We start from the raw sequence: 19,663 nt of genomic DNA, 5'->3' as shown, positions 1-19,663 counted from the left end.
CTGCAAAACACACGTAAGACCGCGGCCCCAGCAAAGCCGACAAAAAAAACACCGAAGTCTAGCTCAACGGACCTGAATTAGTGCCTCCTTCACCTCCTTCAGCCGGCGGGACACAGCGCCCGCCTCATCCCTGACAGCCGCGAGTGCCGACATCTCGCCTCCGGCGCTAAGAGCCCCGCCCTTCGCCTTCGGCACTGCGGCAGCCGTCGTGGTCGCCGCGGCAGGCGCAACTATAGCAAGTTGGCCTTTGTCCGACCCTGCGACGTATCAACGAATAAAAAAAACGAGCCAACGGCTTACCACCAAGATAGTCGTCCACACTAATATCGGTGGCGAAGTCGGCGACGCGCTTGCCAGCCGACGGCAACACTCGGGCAGCCTTCACGGCCTCCGGCACCCTGCTGGACGGCGGCACAGCCTTCGTCGATTTGGAACCACCGGCGCCTGCCGCTGCCTCCGGCGCCTTGCTAGATGCAGCGACGCCCGACTTCGCCGCCAGCGGAGGCTTGCCTCCGCCGGGGGCCGCAGCCTTCGCAGCCCCCCGCTGCCTCTTCGGCCTGGCTTCATGAAGCCTGACAACCGCCTGGCGCTTTTGTGCAGCTCCCTGGCGATCCTTGTCCATCACTGCCGACACAACAGCAGCAATATTCCGCCCGTAAGGAAAAACTCTCCATTCACGAACCATGCGAGATGTAAAAAAGTCTTCGCCGGCCGCGCGGGGGATAGGAACATTCCTAGGCCACCAACCCCCGGTAACCCTCAGCATCCACGCCGAAGACTCCCGGAGCTCGGGCGAAGACATCCTTCCCCCCGGGGCCGCGCATGTCCTCATCAACTCTCTAGCAAAACTATCGGAAACCCCAAGTCCTCCCATAGCAGTACCTAATTTCCTCTTTTTAGAGGATGGGGCGGCCGCCGGCGCAGGGACGTCTCCAGTCTCCACCACCGGCTTCTTCCCACGGCGGTCCACATCGTCTTGGTCGGGATAGCCGTCATACGGCAATTGATTCAATTCAAAAACCCTGTTCAAACGGTCATTCGACCCGCGGATATCCCAGTTGCGCTGGCCCTCTGTCCTCGGCACGTAACGACCAACGAGCCGCACCGCCCCATCCTCCGCCTCACGCACAAAGGCGGCCGGATCGCGGTTTTGCAGATTCAGCGCGAAGGCAGGACTTCGCACCATCTTCCCACCATGGGAAGGCATCTGACGAGGGCACACTTCGCCCAACGCCCAGCCATGCGCCAAGGGCCATACCCCGTACGCCACAAATTCTTCAACCAAATCGCGCCCACTGCTCAGGCCGGCGGCGCACCGAAGGGCCCCTTCGTCCGCATCATCCTCCGCCACCTCAAAGGGCGGGTATGCTGAGTAAAAATGAGAACACATCTCGGACACGGGGAGCCCCTCATGGTCTTCGACGGTACCCTCCGCGACGTAAAACCAAAATTCATTCCAGTTGCCCCACTTGTTGCGGGCGCAAGGAACCAACTCGACTACCTGCATCGTGGTCTTGCCGGTCTTCGGCGTAAACGTACAGGACCCAAATTGGGCAACTTCGTCTCCAATCATCCTCTTCTGCCAGTGCAGACAATAGTACTTCGCAAAGACTTCGACTGATGGATGTCCGCCGTACGAAGTTGTCGCCCAGACATACTTCGACAAAGCCACCACGGCATTCGGAGTCAGCTGATGTATCTGAACATTAAACCTGCGCAGGACTTCGCCAACAAATCGGTGCGCCGGCAGACGGAGACCGGCGGCGAAGAACGCCTCGAACACAACCAACTCGCCTTCCGGCTCGGGGACTTCCTCCGTCCTCGGGACACGAGCAACTCCGCCGCCAAAGTAACCCAGCCTCTGCATATCTTGCACGCGGACCGACGACATCCGCGACACGCCAAAATCCACAGAATCGCCGGCGCGCAACTCCTCCGCCTCCAAACTACTCAGCGTCTCCTCAGACGAGGCGTCGGCCGGCGGCGTAGCGGCAGCGGAAGAAGAGGAGGTCGGCATCGCTACGTACCGTCGGCGGCGGCGGGCGGTCTGCTTCACTCGAGCCAGATCTCCGGCGAACAAGAGCACGGCGGGCAGACGAGCAGCAAGACGGTGGAAAAGGCGGCTAGGGTTTTCATGGAGCGCGGAAAGTGAAGTTCAAAAAGCGCCGACCCCCGCCCCCTTTTATAGACAGGGCGCGGCTCTTCGGGAAACCCGCAATCCAACAGGGCGCGGCGCTTCGGGAAACCCGCAATCCAATAGTACGGTGTCAATCAACGGTCATGTCAAAAACCCCCGCGGAACCACTTCGAGCGAGGGCAGCGTCTCCGCCATCTAGCGACGTCTTCGACACCAGGTGACTTTGTCGAACTGGTCCCTCGGAGGGCAAATGTTGGGGCGAAGGCAAAGACGCCACCCTTCGCTCGATGCCCTCGCTGCAGTCGCCGGTCCGACGGAGACAAAACAGGCAGGGACACCCTTCGCTTTATTCGGCACCAGACGAAGGCCTGCGACGGCGTCATCCCACCGTGCGGCCTCGTCCAGCTCAGAGGCCCACGTGTGATCCGGCCCATTGTAACGGGCCCTGCGTGGCCGCCGCGTGTTACGGGCCTAATTTGTAAAGGCATTCCTGTAATTACAGTCTGTAACCCTGCTTTATGGGAATATTCTGGGGATAACTTAGGTGGCTGAGGGCACATGCGTCCTTAACACAAGGCGTTGGGCGCTTAGATACCTATAAATACCCCCGCACAGTGCCCGTGAGAGGCCAGATTAACAGAGCTATTGCCATCTAGCGCGTAAACCCTTTTAACGTCACTGTTCACCCTTGTTGGCCCCCCTTGCGACCGAGAGCAAGTTCCAACAGCAGACGTTGCAGATTCAGCGTCCAAGATGAGCGTCCAAGAGGAGCATCCGCGACTGATGCAGGGGCTGTCAGGGTCGGCGCAAATGGCAGGTGGGGCTACTCGCCGGCAGACCCCATCCAACAACAACGCACGAAGCATGTTGAGATCGATCTTCACTTCGTCTATGAGCGCATTGCTCTCGGAGATGTCCATGTTCACCACATCCTGACGAGCTCACAGTTTGTCAATATCTTCACTAAGAGTCTTCCCTCTTCATTGTTCTTGGAGTTTCGGTGTAGTCTCAACATCTGTCGTGGCTAGAGTTTCGACTGCGGGGGTGTTAGACTGTTTGTTTCTGTCTAACTGTTATGGGCCTAGAGCCTAGCCCTTGTAGCTCACTAATGTTGGGTATATGTTATACTTAGCCCACTATCAATGAATTAGGGTTTTTTACTCTAACAAAATGTGATGCTTTCATAAGAAAACTTACATTCCTACAGGTGTACAGTTCCCCCTCAAAATGTGCCAAACTAATAAGCTACACTAGCAAAGGAATGTTTCAATTCAAGGTGAACATAAGTACAAGAGGCTATTCTGTTATTTTGTTTCATCACTTCTTTTATTTTTGTATTAAAAAACTGTTGCAGGAACTGAGATCACTAGCTTATAGAAAGAAAAGGCAAACGAAATACAAACACAAGCAAGTCTTACAGGTTCCTTTTCTCATCTGAAGCCATACCTTGGAGGCACCTAATGACAAGCTAAAGAAAGGTGAGTTACTGAAAAGGATGAAGCCAAGAATGGGATTCCATAGAGATTAAAAGACAGTTACTACCTTTTCATTCATCTCAAACCCAAGGAAATTTGAACTTTCACAACTTTTAGCCATTTGAAAAAGAAACAAACCATTTCCTGTATTAAGAAAGAGTGTTTGCATGACAAGAGTGGAAAAAACAATAAAGCAGAGATAGCCTATAATTAACGTTCGAGAGTTTGGTTTGCACTCTGATCAAACATACAGATACCAATACTATCACAATACACAAACTACACTTTCTGGTCATTTACCATGGATTATCTAAGATCAAGAATACGAGTATAAATTTATGAAATATTTAATGGAAACAACAATATAGGTGTGTGGTCTGTAAATATTGAGATCGAATACTAAACATGTCACTGCTTTCTCGGTGTTTGAGTGCGGGTCCGGTGGGGTGTATGTGTGGCCTTTGTCAGCTGAAATTCGATTTCCTTTTTGTGATGTTCAATCTTTCACTGATGTCAGTGAGCTAATACGTTTTTACTAAAAGAAAAAAGCATGTACACCACAATTCCCAATGGATTTATATACCATTCCCCTTCTTTTGAACTCCCTGCGCTCCGTTCCAAATGTAGGTCGTTTTAGTTGTAGTCACCAGACCGCTGGACCTTGGTGGACTTGGTATCCCAAATCTGATATATAAGAGTTAGGCGCTGCAAGCTAAATGGCTTTGGCTCATCAAGACTGACCCGAATAGGCCTTGGAGTGGATTGGATCTCCCTGTTCAGTCACAAGTAAGGAAACTAGTGGCCAGTTCGATGTACACTAATGTGGGTAATGGCAAAAACACCCTTTTTTGGAGGGACAGATGGATAAATGGGTGCTCTATCGCTGAGCTGGCACCTGAAGTGATCTCAAAGGTGGATAAAAAGGTTGCCTCTACCAGGACAGTGCATCAAGCCTTAGAGGGCATGTCGTGGGTCAGGGACATCAAGCCAACCCTCTCCCTTGTAGGGATACAGCAATATCTTACGCTATGGGACACCCTGGGTGAGATCGTGCTCACTCTTCAGGAGGATCACCATGTGTGGAGATTCGAGTCGTCGGGCCTTTTCTCTTCTAGGTCCTGCTACAAGGTTCTGTTTTTGGGCTCCATCACCTTCGAACCTTGGAAAAGACTTTGGAAATCTTGGGCTCCTCCTAAGTGTAAGACCTTTTTATGGTTAGCCATGCAGAATAAGTGTTGGACAGCTGACAGGTTGCAAAAAAGAGGTCTTCCCCATTCGGAAGCATGCCCTTTCTGTGAACAAGAGCAAGAAACAGTTCAACATCTGTTGACTGGTTGTGTCTTCGCCAGGCAGTTTTGGTATAGCATCCTCTCCCCCTTTGGTATGGGCCACTTAACTCCAGGACCAGAGGATACTAATTTTGCTGATTGGTGGGGACTAGTGACCATTCAGGTGCACAGAAGCAAGAGAAAAGGAGTCAACAGTGCCATTATTTTGGGAGCATGGTGCCTTTGGTTGCATAGAAACAGAGTTATTTTCGATGGAGATTTACCAACCATTGGCAAGGTGCATAGAAGCTTCGTCGACGAGCTATCCTTATGGGTGCTGGCTGGTGCCAAACACCTCGGAAGCCTTGGGCTTGCTGCTGCTCTAGGCGCAGCAGGCCCGACTTAATTTTTTCCTTGGTCGTCTTTTTGTATCTTAGTCCTATGGATAGTTTTATTTATGCTTGTTGCTGGCCACCATAGGGTGGTTTTTTGTACTGGTCCTCTTGGACCTTAATTTTCCCTTCTTCTTAATATAATGATGCGTAGCTCTCCTGCATTTTTCGAAAAAAAAAAGTTGTGCTAAGTCAATCTTCTCTAACTCGACCGAGTTTATAGGAAACTATATTAAAAATCTACACCAGATAAATGCACTATCAATACATATTCCAGTGTGCATTTAATGAGCCAAATTTGATGTTCTAAATATTGGTGCATTTTCCTATGAACTTAGCTAAAGTTAGAGAAGTGACTTAGGACAAAACCGAAACAACCTACATTTTGGAATGGAGGAAATAAACATATATGAAACAAATCCTATTTTTCAAATATTTAAAGAGGCATACCACTTCCGATATCAACCACTAAGGGTAGTGTAGGTTCACAGAAGACAGTACTCCATGGAATCCGGTAGGGGTAACACTGTAAAAGTAAAACGATATGAAGAACCAAATATATCTATATAACTTAGGCGGAGAGGGTAAGACCACCCTCGTGGTATTATATTAATAAAAGGCAGCGGTAACGTCCCGACCGAGAAACCCCCGAACCCTGTGCCGATTCAAGCTGCCCACTCTGCAAAAGCCCACCCAGGTCTGAGGGTAGCACACAGCCGAGTCGTAACCCGAGAGTGAATGAGGAACAACGATGGATTATTTTGCAAGACTAGGTTTTGAACCCGTGACCTGGTGAAAGGGACCCTGCCGCCTTCACCACTGGGGTATTACTCTATCTGCAATATATCTATATAACTGAGACTAGAGGGGCGCTAAGCAAACAGTGCTGCCTCGGTTTTCCATCTGTCACATCAAGCAACGCCCTCAAGGCGGTTCACCGGATGGTCGAGGGCAACGTTCGTCCGCCTCTAACTTAAGACTTCGGGAATGGCCCATCAGGATGAACCACTCCCTCGGGGAGGGGGGCTACTGTTGGGCGAAGCCCGAACATGCCCTCAATCAAAGAGCGAAGACTCCACTTTCTAACAACTTTCACAGATCCTCAGGCGGAGGGGCTTTGACGAAGGGCCTTCGATTCGGTGGACAATCATACGGAAGGACGGCGTTGGGCGAAGGCCTCAAGACGCCTGAGCGACCAAGGCCCCCGCCACAACCCAGACACAGAGACCTCACCATCGCCGGCCCGAGTCAGACAAAGGGCACCCGGTGCGAAGACTGCAAGGCTGACAGCGAAGACCACGTGGCGGTCAACACATCGTCGGTCCGCCAAGTGGCGCCTCCCGAGGCCCACTTGTCAGCGTAGTTTGCGGGTGTGTAATTTGGTGCGCACTGTTTACTGTACGCGCAGTGTTGTATTTACTCCGTTAGATTGGATATTCCCGGATATAGTTGGTGGTCGGGGGTAGGACCGTACTTTGGACCACCTACCCCCGGACGGGCCTATAAATACTCACATCCTGTAGTGGAATAGGACACGCATAACGAGAAGCTACATTTCCCACCAACCGTCTTTTCGCTCTCGTGCTCTCCATCTGTCTATGAGTGCTTGGGCCCACCTGACCACGTGTCAGTACCCAACAGGGTGGAAGCACCAGATCCATCTCATCAAAAACTCAAACTCATTAGATAGAGGGTGAGAGGTGGTGAAAGGGAAGCACACATCATAAAACACAACATGCCTAGAGATCAGGTAAAGGTTTGTAGACAGATGGAGACAACTATATCCTTTATGGTCCGGAGAATGCCCTAGAAAAATACACAGAGTTGAACGAGGAACAAGATTGTGGGGAACCGTGGCGGAGAGGTTAGGATAACAAGTGAACCCAAAAACCCTAAGATGCTCATAAGTGGGAGGGGTGTTGTATAGAGCGATGTGCGGGCAGGGAGAGGATATGGTTTTCGTAGGTAGGCAGTTAATTAAATATGTGGTGGTGTGAAGGCTCTCGAGCCAATAGCGCGGTGGCATAGAGGCATGAAACAGTAAAGTGTGAACCATATTATTGATGGTGCGCAGCATGCGTTCAGCTTTATTGTTTTGCGTTGAGTTGTATGAGCAGGTCATACAAAGAAGCACATCGTGGGTGAGAAAGAAAGCCCACGATGAGGAGCTATCAAACAGACTCCTGTCCATTGTCACACTGGACACCCTTGACCATGCACCTGAACTGAGTATTGACATAATAAAAAATTGGGTAATAGTAGTGAAAGTGTCAGACCCTGCAGAGAAGTCTAAGAGTAGTGGGAGAAATCATCAAGAATGAGAAGATAATACTTATATCCCAAAAACTAGCTACTGAAGAAGTCCACAAATCACAATGTATAAGATCAGAACATTGAGTAGCTCGAGAATTTGACAACGTGAAGGGAAGCCGAGTGTGTCAACCTAGCTGACAAGCATGGCAAACAGGAATATTATCTGGCTTATTGCAAGAAATGGCAGCAGCACTAGATAACTTAGACAGAGCGCCAGGGCCGGGGTGACCAAGACGCCAATACCAGAGGGGATGGGTGTGGTTGTGGCAACAAGCGCAAAATGTGTGGATGCCAAAGGAGCGCGGAGGACTGGCAAGCGCACAATGTAGAGAGGCCTGGAGCTATTGGACCTGATGATCACGTTTCCTAGTAGCAAGATCCTTCACAAAGAGACCAAAAGGGTTAAATTTCATAGAGCAACTGTTATCAATGGTGAATTGACGAACAAAGATCAGGTTCTTGATAATTTCAAATGTAACAAGGACATTGTTTACATAAAAAGGGTCGGGGAGGACCGTGTCGCCTACTGAGGTGACAGACAGAATAGACTCATTTCCAACAACAATTGATGAAGGGATAGCAAAATTAGGGGGGGCGAAAAAGTGAGATATTACCAGCATAAGGTGTCATGTGGTTAGACGCACTAGAGTCAGCTACCCACTCGGAGGTGAGCGAAGGTGGCTGCTGTAGTGACATCGTGTTGAAGGAATTTGCAAGAGACTGTTAGTCCCAGGCGTCCTGCCATGGTGTATAGGGCTGTTGCGCAGCCTATTGCTGGGCAGCATACAATGGTGGTGCAGCGAGGATTAGCGGCAGGGGCGGTGTGAAGGGTGGGCTAATCAGATGCCTTGGCTGGCCGAAAACACCTGGGGCATAGAACAACACTTGTTGCTACTGAGGATGATGTTGACCCCCCCAGCCGGTTTGAGGTAGATGGCAATGGTGCCTGCATGGGATTGTAGAAGGAGGGCCACCCGGCCGAGGGAGCAATAGCAGTGCCACGACCTTGGTCGTGGTTGGGGGCACCCTGGCCAAGGGCACGACTGCCATGTCCGTAGTTGCCGCCTTCACCCCCTTTATCGCGGTTGCCTCCTTTGCCCTGGCCACCATTGCCAGGGGCAGGACTAAGCAGAAGGAGTGGTAGCGTTGGAGGTGTTGGAGAAGAACACTTGCGGAGCGTTTGAAGACGACCCGAGGCCAAGTTGTAGCTCCTCTAAGACTAGATCATCCCTGACCTTGAGGGAGGTAGGGAACGGCCTGCTCCGCATGATGATGGGTTGAAGATGCCCGTACCGCTTGTTCAAGCCGCGAAGCACGTTGAGGACGAGGTTGCGGTCGAAGACCTCGAAGTCGAGATTGTGAAGGGAATCGGCCATAGCCTTCATCTTGCGGCAGTAGTCGGTCATCGGCAGGTCGCCCTGGACGAAGTTGCAGAACATGGCATCAAGATGAAGCGCCTGTGTCGCATTGTTGCCAATGAACTAATACTCCAACGTTAGCCAGGTCTGACAAGCGGTGATGTCGCGTTCCCAAGCGATGTCCTGCAACTCAGCGGTGATCGTGTCGAAGATCTAGGAGATGACGATGTCGTCCCATCAGAGAGGGTGTGGTCATCAAGGGCATAACGCTTGAGGGTCAGCAGGCAAGAATAACAATAAACTCCCAACGACACCCTCAACCATAAGGACAGGCTCACAGGCGGCCATCAAAAGTAACACCCTTGGCTTCATTATGTTTTTATCTCAAACACGCAGGAGAACTACACATCAATATATTAAGAAGAGAAAAAAGGTCTAAAATAGACCCAATACAAGGTGCTAGTTATGGCAAAAGGGGGGAAAAGAAACAAAAAAAACTTAAGGGGAAACCCCAAAAAACTTAAGGCCAGAACTGCTTCATTATGTTTTTAAGAGGGCTTCATACATCACACATGGAATAAATACCCGTGGATGAACATGAACTGAAACAATACTTTGCAGAATGAAAAATTACTACTATACAAAAAGCACTAGTTATAACCCAATAGAATTGTTATTCTTGTTGTACCATGGCTTACTTTATCCAATGCTGCTATACCAGGCAATATCCTTCCTTTGAGGAATTCCCAAACAACAGTGGACTTTTGAAATTCTGTATATTGCGGTGAGGAATCTGTTTTTCTTTTTACTGCCTTGCATGCTGCATCCCCCACTAAAATAACATCACAGCCATCAGAGCTTGCACTTTCCAGTATTTCACCCAACTGTGTTCCACCAACTGAATTTTTTTCTGTCAAACCGTAGTTTGTAGGGCCAATCCACAGTATCTTCTGTACAAAAAAAATGTAAAAATGTCATAAGTTGTCCAGGCTGCAAAAGATTATGGTTATTTCTCAAACAAAAACATAAGAGAACTGCATGTCATTGATTAATAGGGAAGATAAAAGGTCCAATTGCATGCCAATTCCATAGCTTGGGTTCTCACAAAAAGAAAGGAATGAAGGTGAAATCCAATCCATGGCAGTTCACAAGCACAAATTATCACATCGATCAAAATGAAGCCTTCAAATTAATCTGGATATATTTTTTATCTTGAATATTTCCCTTACACCACATAGTTCATTACTGACAAAAATATTGCAGTTACACGAGAAGCAAAAAAAAATATGAAATAACTAATGCTTTTAAGTAAAAACTAATTACGACGATTGCACAAAACCCAGAAACTAACTGAAACAACGTTTCCCGTAATACCATTTTCTTACCTTGTATGATGTAATTATAGAAGAAATCTTCTCCAATGTCGATGGTCCTATATCAGCTGGTGTCCAGCCTAAACAAAGTGTTGAAAAATCACAGGTATTAGAACTGCTTCAAGTAATTGTTTATCTGCCCCTTCCAACTTCAACTCTTAACACAATCACCCCTTGAGGTGTTTTTAATAAATGGCTAAAGGGCAATGGAAATGCTAGAATTTGCAGATGGAAAAAACTCTACAGACACTGACTCACTGAGACACATGCAGATCTATAAATTGCAAAAAGGAGTTAAATGCATGAACGGTCCCTAAATTTATCAAGTGGTGCCTCTTAGATCTACAAACTTTGAAAATGCATTTCTAGGTCATTGAACTTGTTAAATGGCACACTGCAGTAGTCGGTATGGTTCAGAAATAGACCTGTGATGCACCATTTTTACAAGTTTAGGGATGTGAGGTATATCACTTAACAAGTTTAAGGATCTAAAAATGCATTTTTAAAGTTTATGGATCTAAGTGACATTCCTTGACAAGTTCAGGGGCTACCGATGCATTTAACTCATTGCAAAATGCAGATCCCTTACTCCCTTTGGCAACTGGTAGCTCATTTTTTTTAGAGGGAGGGAGAGAGAGAGATAAAGAAAAAGGAAATTGCATTAGGCTCAGTTCCTAGAAGTCAGTATTATAAACATGTTGCTGCAAACTATCCAATTCAGCATGTTTCTGCATGGTGTAATTTGCCAGCATGCAATAGAGCTCCACTTTTACTAGTATATATACTTTGACAGGTAGTTTTGCAAACCGGGTGTCCTAAACTAAAGGGAAGCACAATTTCAGAGATGTTACAAGAGGAAAGTTAGTTGAGATATGTGAATGACATGAAAAGTTGCTAGTAATTCTCACCAGCCAATTGTCCGGTAGAGTTGATGACCCCTGATATTTCACTGTCGCCATTTTTCAAGCACCAGAGATCTGTTGGATAATAAATAGGAATATTCCTATCCCTAGCAACTTGAATAATTTGTAGTACTTCCTTAACTGCATTTCTTTCTATGAATTGAGAGGGCACTGTCATTCCAAAACCATTCATTATTTGAAATGATAATTTTCCAACAAAGAACAACCCATCGCATAGACAGGTTAACGTCTGAAGAGCAGGTGCTTTTCTCAAGAAATTACTGCCTCCAATCTGCAATAACCAGAAGGAATCAGAAATAAAGAATCCAGGAAATAGGAGGCGATTACATGATTTTGGCTATAAATGGTACTTCGTAGTGACATATGGATCCTCTAGTTGCACATGCTTCATATGGAGCACAAGCTGCTAGGACGGCTTTTTTTAATTGCCATTATTCATCTACTGTAATCAGTAATCAATTGTTTTCAGGTGAATAAATCTCCAGCATAACTGAAAGTGACAGCGGAGGATATTTACTTATTTAGCTATTTTTTACCCATTAGCAGATGAGCTTGAGAATGCAGAAGGAAAAAATGTATTATACCATTTCATAGCATCGGTCTTTCTAACAAAAACTTAAGAAAAAGAATGCTATTATCTTATTAGCATATGAACTACGCTATAATGCCTAAAGTGGCATTCACTCACTTAAAAGAAAAACAACACCAGTATACAATACTTCTGGCTAATTGGGTACTTCACAGAGCCTCAGGGAAATTCTACTCTATATAAGTACACAGTGGGGGTCGCACATTAGTAGTACTTGTTGTCTAATTCCAGAGACTTATGATATGTGAAGGATAAGAAAATGAAATTTTGGTTGTTCTTAATAAGTCATTCATCTTTACAGCCTGAATTAGCATACTTTACAGACATTGATAGAATACTGGAAGTAAAGCTGCAACATATTTCATTAAAAAACAATAGGCAACTGCTTTTTGATAGCTAGATCTTGAATAAAGACTGTCAGCTACATATACATCGGGAAAAAATAGGTTAATGATTACAATGGCAATATATGGGCGCCTCGTGGAGTCCGTGATCTTTATCAATTTCATAAGCTCCTCTTCAAAATGGAAACCAGCAAGAGACGCATAGCAGAAGCACGTGATCCCAACAGTTGATGCAAGAATCTTATGAGACAGTGAGAAAGAATCATTGACAAATATCATGGCACCTGAAGCAAGCTTCTGAGAAAAATCTTTGCAATTAGCAACTTCTCCTGTGAAGTTCAGAAGATTTTCAAACAAAATAATACTGTTCTGAGCCCACTCTTCTTGCTTAAATGATGTTGAACTAGGTGCACCATCTACTGGGATGACTTCTACTTGAAGAAGGGATGACATGTACTCTGACAAAACAGAATTTATGATGTGTCAAAAGGAACAACCAGAATTTAAGGCAAATCATTTTAAAGCTACAAACTAAACTGAAAGAGAATGAGATTGTGTGGATTGATTGATTGAGAGACCTAGTGTACATATATAAAGGGATGAGATCTTATGGTTTATGGAAGCAACATCAATTAGATCTCAAATCTCTCCAACCAAATATACACAGGGCCAGTCGGCGGTAAACACCTGGCACAGAACCAACACACGCTAGCCATATTGGTTGTCAAACATGCCCCTGCAGTCGAAGCATCGATAGAACAAACGTTTAGACTAGATCGAAACTCCATGAAGACTGACGAAGGCAGACCCTTGGTGAGATGACGGCTAACTGAGATGTTGTGGGGACATGGAGGACATGGACATCACTAAGTGCAACGTGACTCCGGACAAAGTGTAGATCAATCTCTACATGCTTGGTGTGATGGTGCTAAACGGGGTTCAAAGACATGTTGACAACACTTATGTTATCACATTATATCAAGGTTGTATTACGCAAGGGAGTGTGCAGCTCAGACAACAGTTGGTGTAACCAGATGGCCTCTATGACGGTGTTGGCAATAGCTCGGTACTCAGCCTCGACACTGGAATGTGAGATAGTGTTCTAACATTTGGAACCAGGAAACCGGGTTGTCACCAAGAAACACGGCGTGATTGGACAACAAAGCTGAGTACTCGACTTCCATAGCAACGCGCCAATTCGTATCAGCAAGGGCAGCCATTGGAGACAACAATGTGGTCGCGAAGAGTGTCGGCTCACGAAAGTTGTGCTTCCCGCAGGTAAACATGGCATGCTGATTTACCACAAGAGGGATGGGTACAACACCAGCAGGGAGAGGCGCAGTCGAGGTTGCAAGCGCTGAGGTGGACACCATATCGCGCGCCATGGACGTGGGCACCGGGGGTGACACCATGGGTAGATGGACCAGCACAGAGGGTGGGTGTCGGACGTAGACAACTCCAAGGAAGTTGCGGAGGGGCCGACAATGAGGCCTCCAGCTACAGCTTGGAGGCTGCGTCGCCTAACCGCTCAGAGACTAGGATGCCGTCTGGGCGTCCAAGCTAAGTGATGCAGCTGGCAACATGGTTGGAGTCGTTGTAGAGACCATGACCCACGAGGCGAGCACAACAGTGGACTAGCAGGCGTCGAAGGCAGCCAACCGACTGGGCGTGAGAGTAGAGTAGGGAGCTGAGGTGATTGCAACCTGACTGGCAGATGGGCTAAGGGTGGTGAGTCTGGGCGCTAGGTCCCACACGCGGCTATGCGATGGTGCCGAAAACCGCATGTGGTAGTGCGGTAAGAGATGTTCCTGCAGTCAACAAACACGCTGACAATGCAAATTGGACCGACCCAAGATTAGTGAAATCCTCCAAGAAATCAAAAGCCACTTGAATGAGAGGAGGGTCGTCGGCATGAGTGCCAGTGTTGGTGACAACATCGTCATTGGCAATGTTATCATCCTATTTGGGCCCGACCGTCACACGCTCACAAGCAACACAGTAAAGGACGGCCCAAAGGTGTGTGTCAGCCGTATCGTGCTCCTGCTAGGCAAGAGTAGACTCGCACTCGACTTCCTAGGTGCGGGCAGGAGCAGCGTCACGAGCGAGTTGTGTCACACGCTTGTTGGTCTATTTGGCGATATGGGAGTCCTCCATGCACTGGAGATCAACAGCAGTAGAGGGGTGGGTGACAGGGCCATCGAGATCGACAGTGGCGCCAGAGGAAGGAGCTTTAGGCAGGGTCACCATTGAGCAGTAGCGCTAGGGACAGAGGCACACCCTAGATGGAGAAAGTGAAACAAGTGATTAACCTAGACTCGTGATACCATGAAGGAGAATAAGATTGCGTGGAATTGGTAGATTAATTGATTGGTTGAGAAACCTAGTGTGTGTGTATAGGGGTGAGGAGATCTTATGGTTTATGGAAACAACACCAATCAAATCTCCTCAAATCTCCCTAACCAAATATACACAGGGTCAGCCAGCGGTTAACACCTAGCGCAAGGCCCACACACATTAGCCATATTTAGGTGACAACATAAACAGGTAAATATGTTGCTTTGATTTTGTAGTTGTTTAGAAAATTGGTGAAGTTGTTTGTGTTATAAAAATGTTGAGGCAATGGGTACAGAGACTAATTTATCATCATAAACAATGGCAAAGGATTGTAGTTGTGCAGATTCCCGTAACGAGATATCTGGTATGTAGGAACTCAACATCTCCTTTTTACAAAAATCAATAGTTTTCCTTCTTTTGGTTAAGACTAAATGAAACCAAACGAAGTAATTTAAGAAGAAGAAAAGCCATGTAATCCAAGTAGAGGCAACTGAAAAAACAGATGATATGTCAAGAAATTGATATTACACAACAAATAATGGACTAACCTGCAAAAGAGGCAACTGATTCAGTCACTGGATTATCATACTGAAGAATTGTATCCCAGCTGGTGGCTATGGCCACTTTCGCTCTTGCTTTGCACAAGTATTTGATAGTTAGCAAAGCTCTTTCAAGTGAGGAAGTGCATGGTCCTAAGTGCCCCAAGATAAGTGAAGAATCAAGACGCACCACAACTACCTCTCCAGAAAGTTTTTCAGTCGGGAAGTCCCTAAGACATTGTACATGCAGATATGATGTTGACTGATCAAAACAAGAATATTTCTCTTTCTGCAATGATGTAAAAGCAAATATTACATGTCAGCGGCAACTGAGGCATAACATTGAAACAGCCAAAAACCATAGAAAAAAATTCACTTGTAGAAAAGTATTGCATCACAACAATTGTCTGATATGTAGATCTTCTCAAGCAGATCCAGAAAACCTGTAAACCCCTGCTCCACTCATGCACAGCAGCACTATAGCCCATGTGAGAACGACCGCGACCGGAACGGAGTTTTAGACCGTGCTTTGATGTGGTACAAATGAGGGATATTTTTTACCCCAATCTAAAATTCGCTCCTACGAAGTAAAACTCAGGACCTAAGGGGTGCTATTCAGACCACCTAACCAACTCAGCTAGAGGCTCTTTTGCAAAACAGCATGATCATGGTGATAAAAATGATCAACATCCAGCTCATCAGACCTGCATCTCATTATTCTTGCTAGCCACAAAAGAATATGTCCTTAGCATCAGAGGCGGATCTAGACCTGGGGCTAGCCCCGGACGCGAGCCGTGCGCGCCGCCAAGCGCCAGCCCCCGTGGCTCATGCGCAGTAGGGTAGACCTAGTCCTAGCAGCAGGCAGCAGCTAGCTCGCTGCAGGCCTATCAATTAGCGTCTAGCCATGCACCACCACCACTCAACTACCGTCTAGCAACCATGGAGACAGACCGGAGACAGCAGCAGTAGTGCAGCTCGCAATATGCAAAGCACACAACAGCGCACACGCCAGCATCGATTTAAATTTATTTTTATGTTTATAGGGATAGGATGGATATATTTCTCGTCAAGAAAAAAAAATGATTCTAATACAACACTTGGACTAATAAAAGCCATGTAGAGCGAAATTTCTCCTTTTACAGGCTCTTGCTTTTCATGGACATGATGAACTATATGATTTAGCATTATCTTAGTTCAGTCTAAAAAATTAGCCTTATCTTATTTCAGTTTAATTTTTTATCTTTATCTTAGTAGACCCTCCTTTAATCCATTCCTAGATCCGCCACTGGTTAGCATCCAGTATTACTTTACAGAGCATACGCTTGTATGACAAATAAGATGCAATATCACCGTAGGACTAAAAACAAAATTCAAATATGACTATAGCTAGTAATTACATTATGTACTATTTAGTAAATATCCAATTATCTGGTACTATCGAGGATACCTCTTTCTTATTATGAACTGAATTAGTAGAAAGCTGTAGCTGAGAGCACCGTACTCTAAATTTCAATGTGGATAGTCCCTGTCCCCCTATACAAGAGCAAGTTAAGAAAAATTGACGTGATGTTAGAATCACAATGCATCAACAGAACAAAAAAACATCTAAAAACAGAGCACATCCACCTCACCCAAAAAGTAGCTACTATTCATGGCGACTGGGAATCCAGGAGGAAGCAGCCATGACTCTAACCAAGGAAGCCTTGATGATCTTAACTGAAAATTACTAGCCTTCATACAGCCTTCCTTTCTAAATGCCTGGTGATGCTGATGCTAGCAAGCAGTGGTCGATCCAGTATAGAAGAGGGTCGTAGCGTATACATGTATGACAGAATTAGGTCAGTTCCGGACACAGATAGTTTATATTGGAGTTTGGGTGCACCGTGCACGGTTTCGCACAGCATGAAGGGAGAAGGGGCGAGAATACCTGGTGCGGGTTCTCGCCGACGAAGAACCCAATGAAGACCTAGCGAAGGGCTCAGTCGCTCGACCAGCGTCGCCGCAATTGAAGGGGCGAGTTGAATCAAGTGCGAGGCGGCGTCGCCTGCAGCCGTGCGCCAGCCTTCGCCCTCGCCTGCAGCCGCGCGCCACACGCCGGCCTTCGCCCTCGCAAGCAGCGGCGCACCGGAGTCGCCGTCGCTCCTGGTGAGAATCGGGGAGGGCCGGAGGGAGAGAGTACACGCTGGCTAAGGTGAGCTCAATCGAGCGCGAGGCGCGCGACGAGCGAAAGCGAAGTAGGATGAACCCCCGTCTGTCAGAATTGGAGGAATGGCGCCTACCCGCGAGGTATATCTCTTTGGCTGGCTGGCCCTATATCCTCGTCTTTCTCACCATTTTTTTAGGAATACCGTTTGAATCCCTTATGAGTTGCTTTTTTTCAATTATTCATATAGTCCCCGACTAAATTTTAGTATATAATAGTGGATGTTTGATGCTAGTTAGAACCGTTAAATATAAGCTAATTATAAAAAAAACTAAGTACACAGATGATAACTAAACAGTAAGATAAATATATTAAACCTAATTAGTTTATGATTTGTCATGTGATGCTACGGTAAGCATTTGTTAATCATGAATTAACTAGGCTTAATAATTTTTTTGTCGTTTAGTTTTTAACTGTATAATTAGTTTTATAATTAAACTATATTTAATACTCGTAGTAGACATTCAAACATTCGATATGACACAAGACTCTAGTCCCGATAACCAAACATCTTGTTGGGGACTTATTCTCAAATGTTATGAGTTAAGAACAAGGCAACACAGAAATATTAAATGTTATTGACCTTCGTCATTCGAAACATTATTTCCCTTAGTATATTATGATCTTCAGACGAAGGTCATGAAGGACATACCTTCATTATCACAGCATAGGTTGATAAAAGGGGAAACATATGAAATAATAAGAGATAACATGAACAATTACATGACATAATCAATTTGTTCTCACTTTATTATTATGGAGAAATAGAAATGATATGGAATTACAAAAGTACCTTCGGCTTGACAGAAGATAAAAGTACAAGAGTGACGCACGAGCAAATACTGATCAGCGTGAATAGTACGGGGTATTGTTCATCTATTTATAGGCACAGGGCGCAGCCTGTGAGAAATTACATTCATGCCCTTTACATTTATTATTGACTCATATACGAATTTATGAGGACTAAATAGCCTTTTCTCCTTTAAGCCGGTTCTTTTTCCCGCGAATGAGCCGAAGCTCCCTTGCGCGTAGCTTCGGAGCAACGGCAACCTTCATCACGATCATGCTCTTCTCATCGTGTAGGCTTTTATTATGAATCCGAAGGTACCTGTCCATAAGCCATACTTGGAAGACATTGTTAAATTACGTTTTTGAGGACCTTCGGAGGACGAAGGCCCCCAACACATCCCATTATACTCTACTCACTTTAATTAACTCGATACCCCGTTTGGATGTCGATATTGTAGCATAGAATTAGGAATTGAAATCAGTTTTCCTGTTGTTTGGTTGCACACGGAATTGGGATTTGGAATCAGAGAGTGGAATTTGACTATAACTAGAAATTCACTCTCCCAATACAGAGTGTCACCCCCTCTATATTGTGTGAAATTAGACCACACAATTCTAAATCCCAATTCAACGACATCCAAACAATAGAATTGGAATTACATCTCATTTCAATATCATGGCTGATTTGATATTGAATTCAATTCAATTACATACTCTCCAATATCAACATCCAAACGGAGCATGAGTTTTTTCAACGTCACAACACTAACTAATCAAGTTGTCTCTAGCGATGTCGCGGTTGAGGATACTCACTGTTTGCGAGGTCGCGGACATGAAACGAGGAATTTTCCTCACGGCTCCCACGTTGTTGAACACCATAGGAACTGAGCGTCTACTCCACATTCCGCAGTCGGGCTTCAAACTATATGAGTGTGCCGGAGTACGGCGTCGTTGCCTACCTCGCCGACGTCTAGCTAGATTTCGGCGGCTCCTTTCGTGTCTCGCTCCACCAGCATTCCTCCACTATTGGTTCTGCGACTGTATCCGACCTTGCGGACTGCAAGAAAGTCGGCTCAACCTTCTTCGACATCCATGACTGAGTCCGAACCAATGAATCTGTCGGAGGGTGCGAAGCTAAACTCCAATTCCTCCATGGTTTCGACTAGAAACAATTGTAGGAACCTACATTGCAATTTGGTTATGTCTGCATGTTGAGTTTTTCACGTCCAAGATTCAATTTACTCACCAATGCAATGCCTCAAAACCCTTCCTACCCACCCACCCTAGCAATATGGTCAAATCCATCATTTAGTGACAAACCCCTATCATGTCCCTCATTTTCCCCAAAAATGATAGATTATTGCATTGAAACTCAATTAAGCTAACGGACAAATATGTTGACATTTTGAATTGTTGAGCCCCAACCATCTATTGGTTATGCTTCTATTGAGGCAGAGGTTCACCCTTCCAAAGCTTACATCAATGTCATGTCTTTACTTTTACTCGAAACAACCAATTCATACCTAAGTACATGTTAGCAATTGGGTTTTTATTCAGTTTGTGTCATACCTTTGTGTTCCATGCGATGGAAGTTGCTACCTGAAAGTCGCCTAGAGGGGGGGTGGA

The 19,663-nt window shown here is 46.1% G+C and overlaps 1 protein-coding gene across 12 annotated transcripts in view; it reads right to left on the bottom strand.

The window, feature by feature from the left end:
• Window positions 1-17,353, bottom strand: part of LOC100383528 (phosphoglycerate kinase) — a 29,629-nt gene extending 12,276 nt beyond the window's left edge. Inside the window, exons 1-12 of one of the 12 annotated variants that reach the window (XM_035959531.1) lie at window positions 16,973-17,351; window positions 16,677-16,818; window positions 16,493-16,578; window positions 15,245-15,334; window positions 15,055-15,141; window positions 12,287-12,630; window positions 11,225-11,510; window positions 10,329-10,396; window positions 9,642-9,893; window positions 5,723-5,798; window positions 3,680-3,756; window positions 3,556-3,605 (exon numbers count right to left, since the gene is read on the bottom strand). In XM_035959531.1, coding sequence (XP_035815424.1) covers window positions 3,556-3,605; window positions 3,680-3,756; window positions 5,723-5,798; window positions 9,642-9,893; window positions 10,329-10,396; window positions 11,225-11,510; window positions 12,287-12,625 — 1,148 coding nt within the window. In that variant the 5' untranslated portion in view covers window positions 12,626-12,630; window positions 15,055-15,141; window positions 15,245-15,334; ... (1 more) ...; window positions 16,677-16,818; window positions 16,973-17,351. Of the gene's footprint in view, window positions 1-3,555; window positions 3,606-3,679; window positions 3,757-5,722; window positions 5,799-9,631; window positions 9,894-10,328; window positions 10,397-11,224; window positions 11,511-12,286; window positions 12,631-15,054; window positions 15,335-16,492; window positions 16,579-16,671; window positions 16,819-16,972 lie in introns of all 12 variants that reach the window. The other 11 variants (XM_020538695.2, NM_001176176.1, XM_008646926.4 and 8 more) reach the window with 11 other exon arrangements.
• Between the last annotated feature and the right edge of the window lie 2,310 nt (window positions 17,354-19,663).

Source organism: Zea mays, chromosome 1, assembly GCF_902167145.1.
Source record: "Zea mays cultivar B73 chromosome 1, Zm-B73-REFERENCE-NAM-5.0, whole genome shotgun sequence".
NCBI lineage: Eukaryota > Viridiplantae > Streptophyta > Magnoliopsida > Poales > Poaceae > Zea > Zea mays.
The sequence above is the reverse complement of the archived record's forward strand: the minus strand, read 5'-3'. Positions and strand labels throughout refer to the sequence as shown.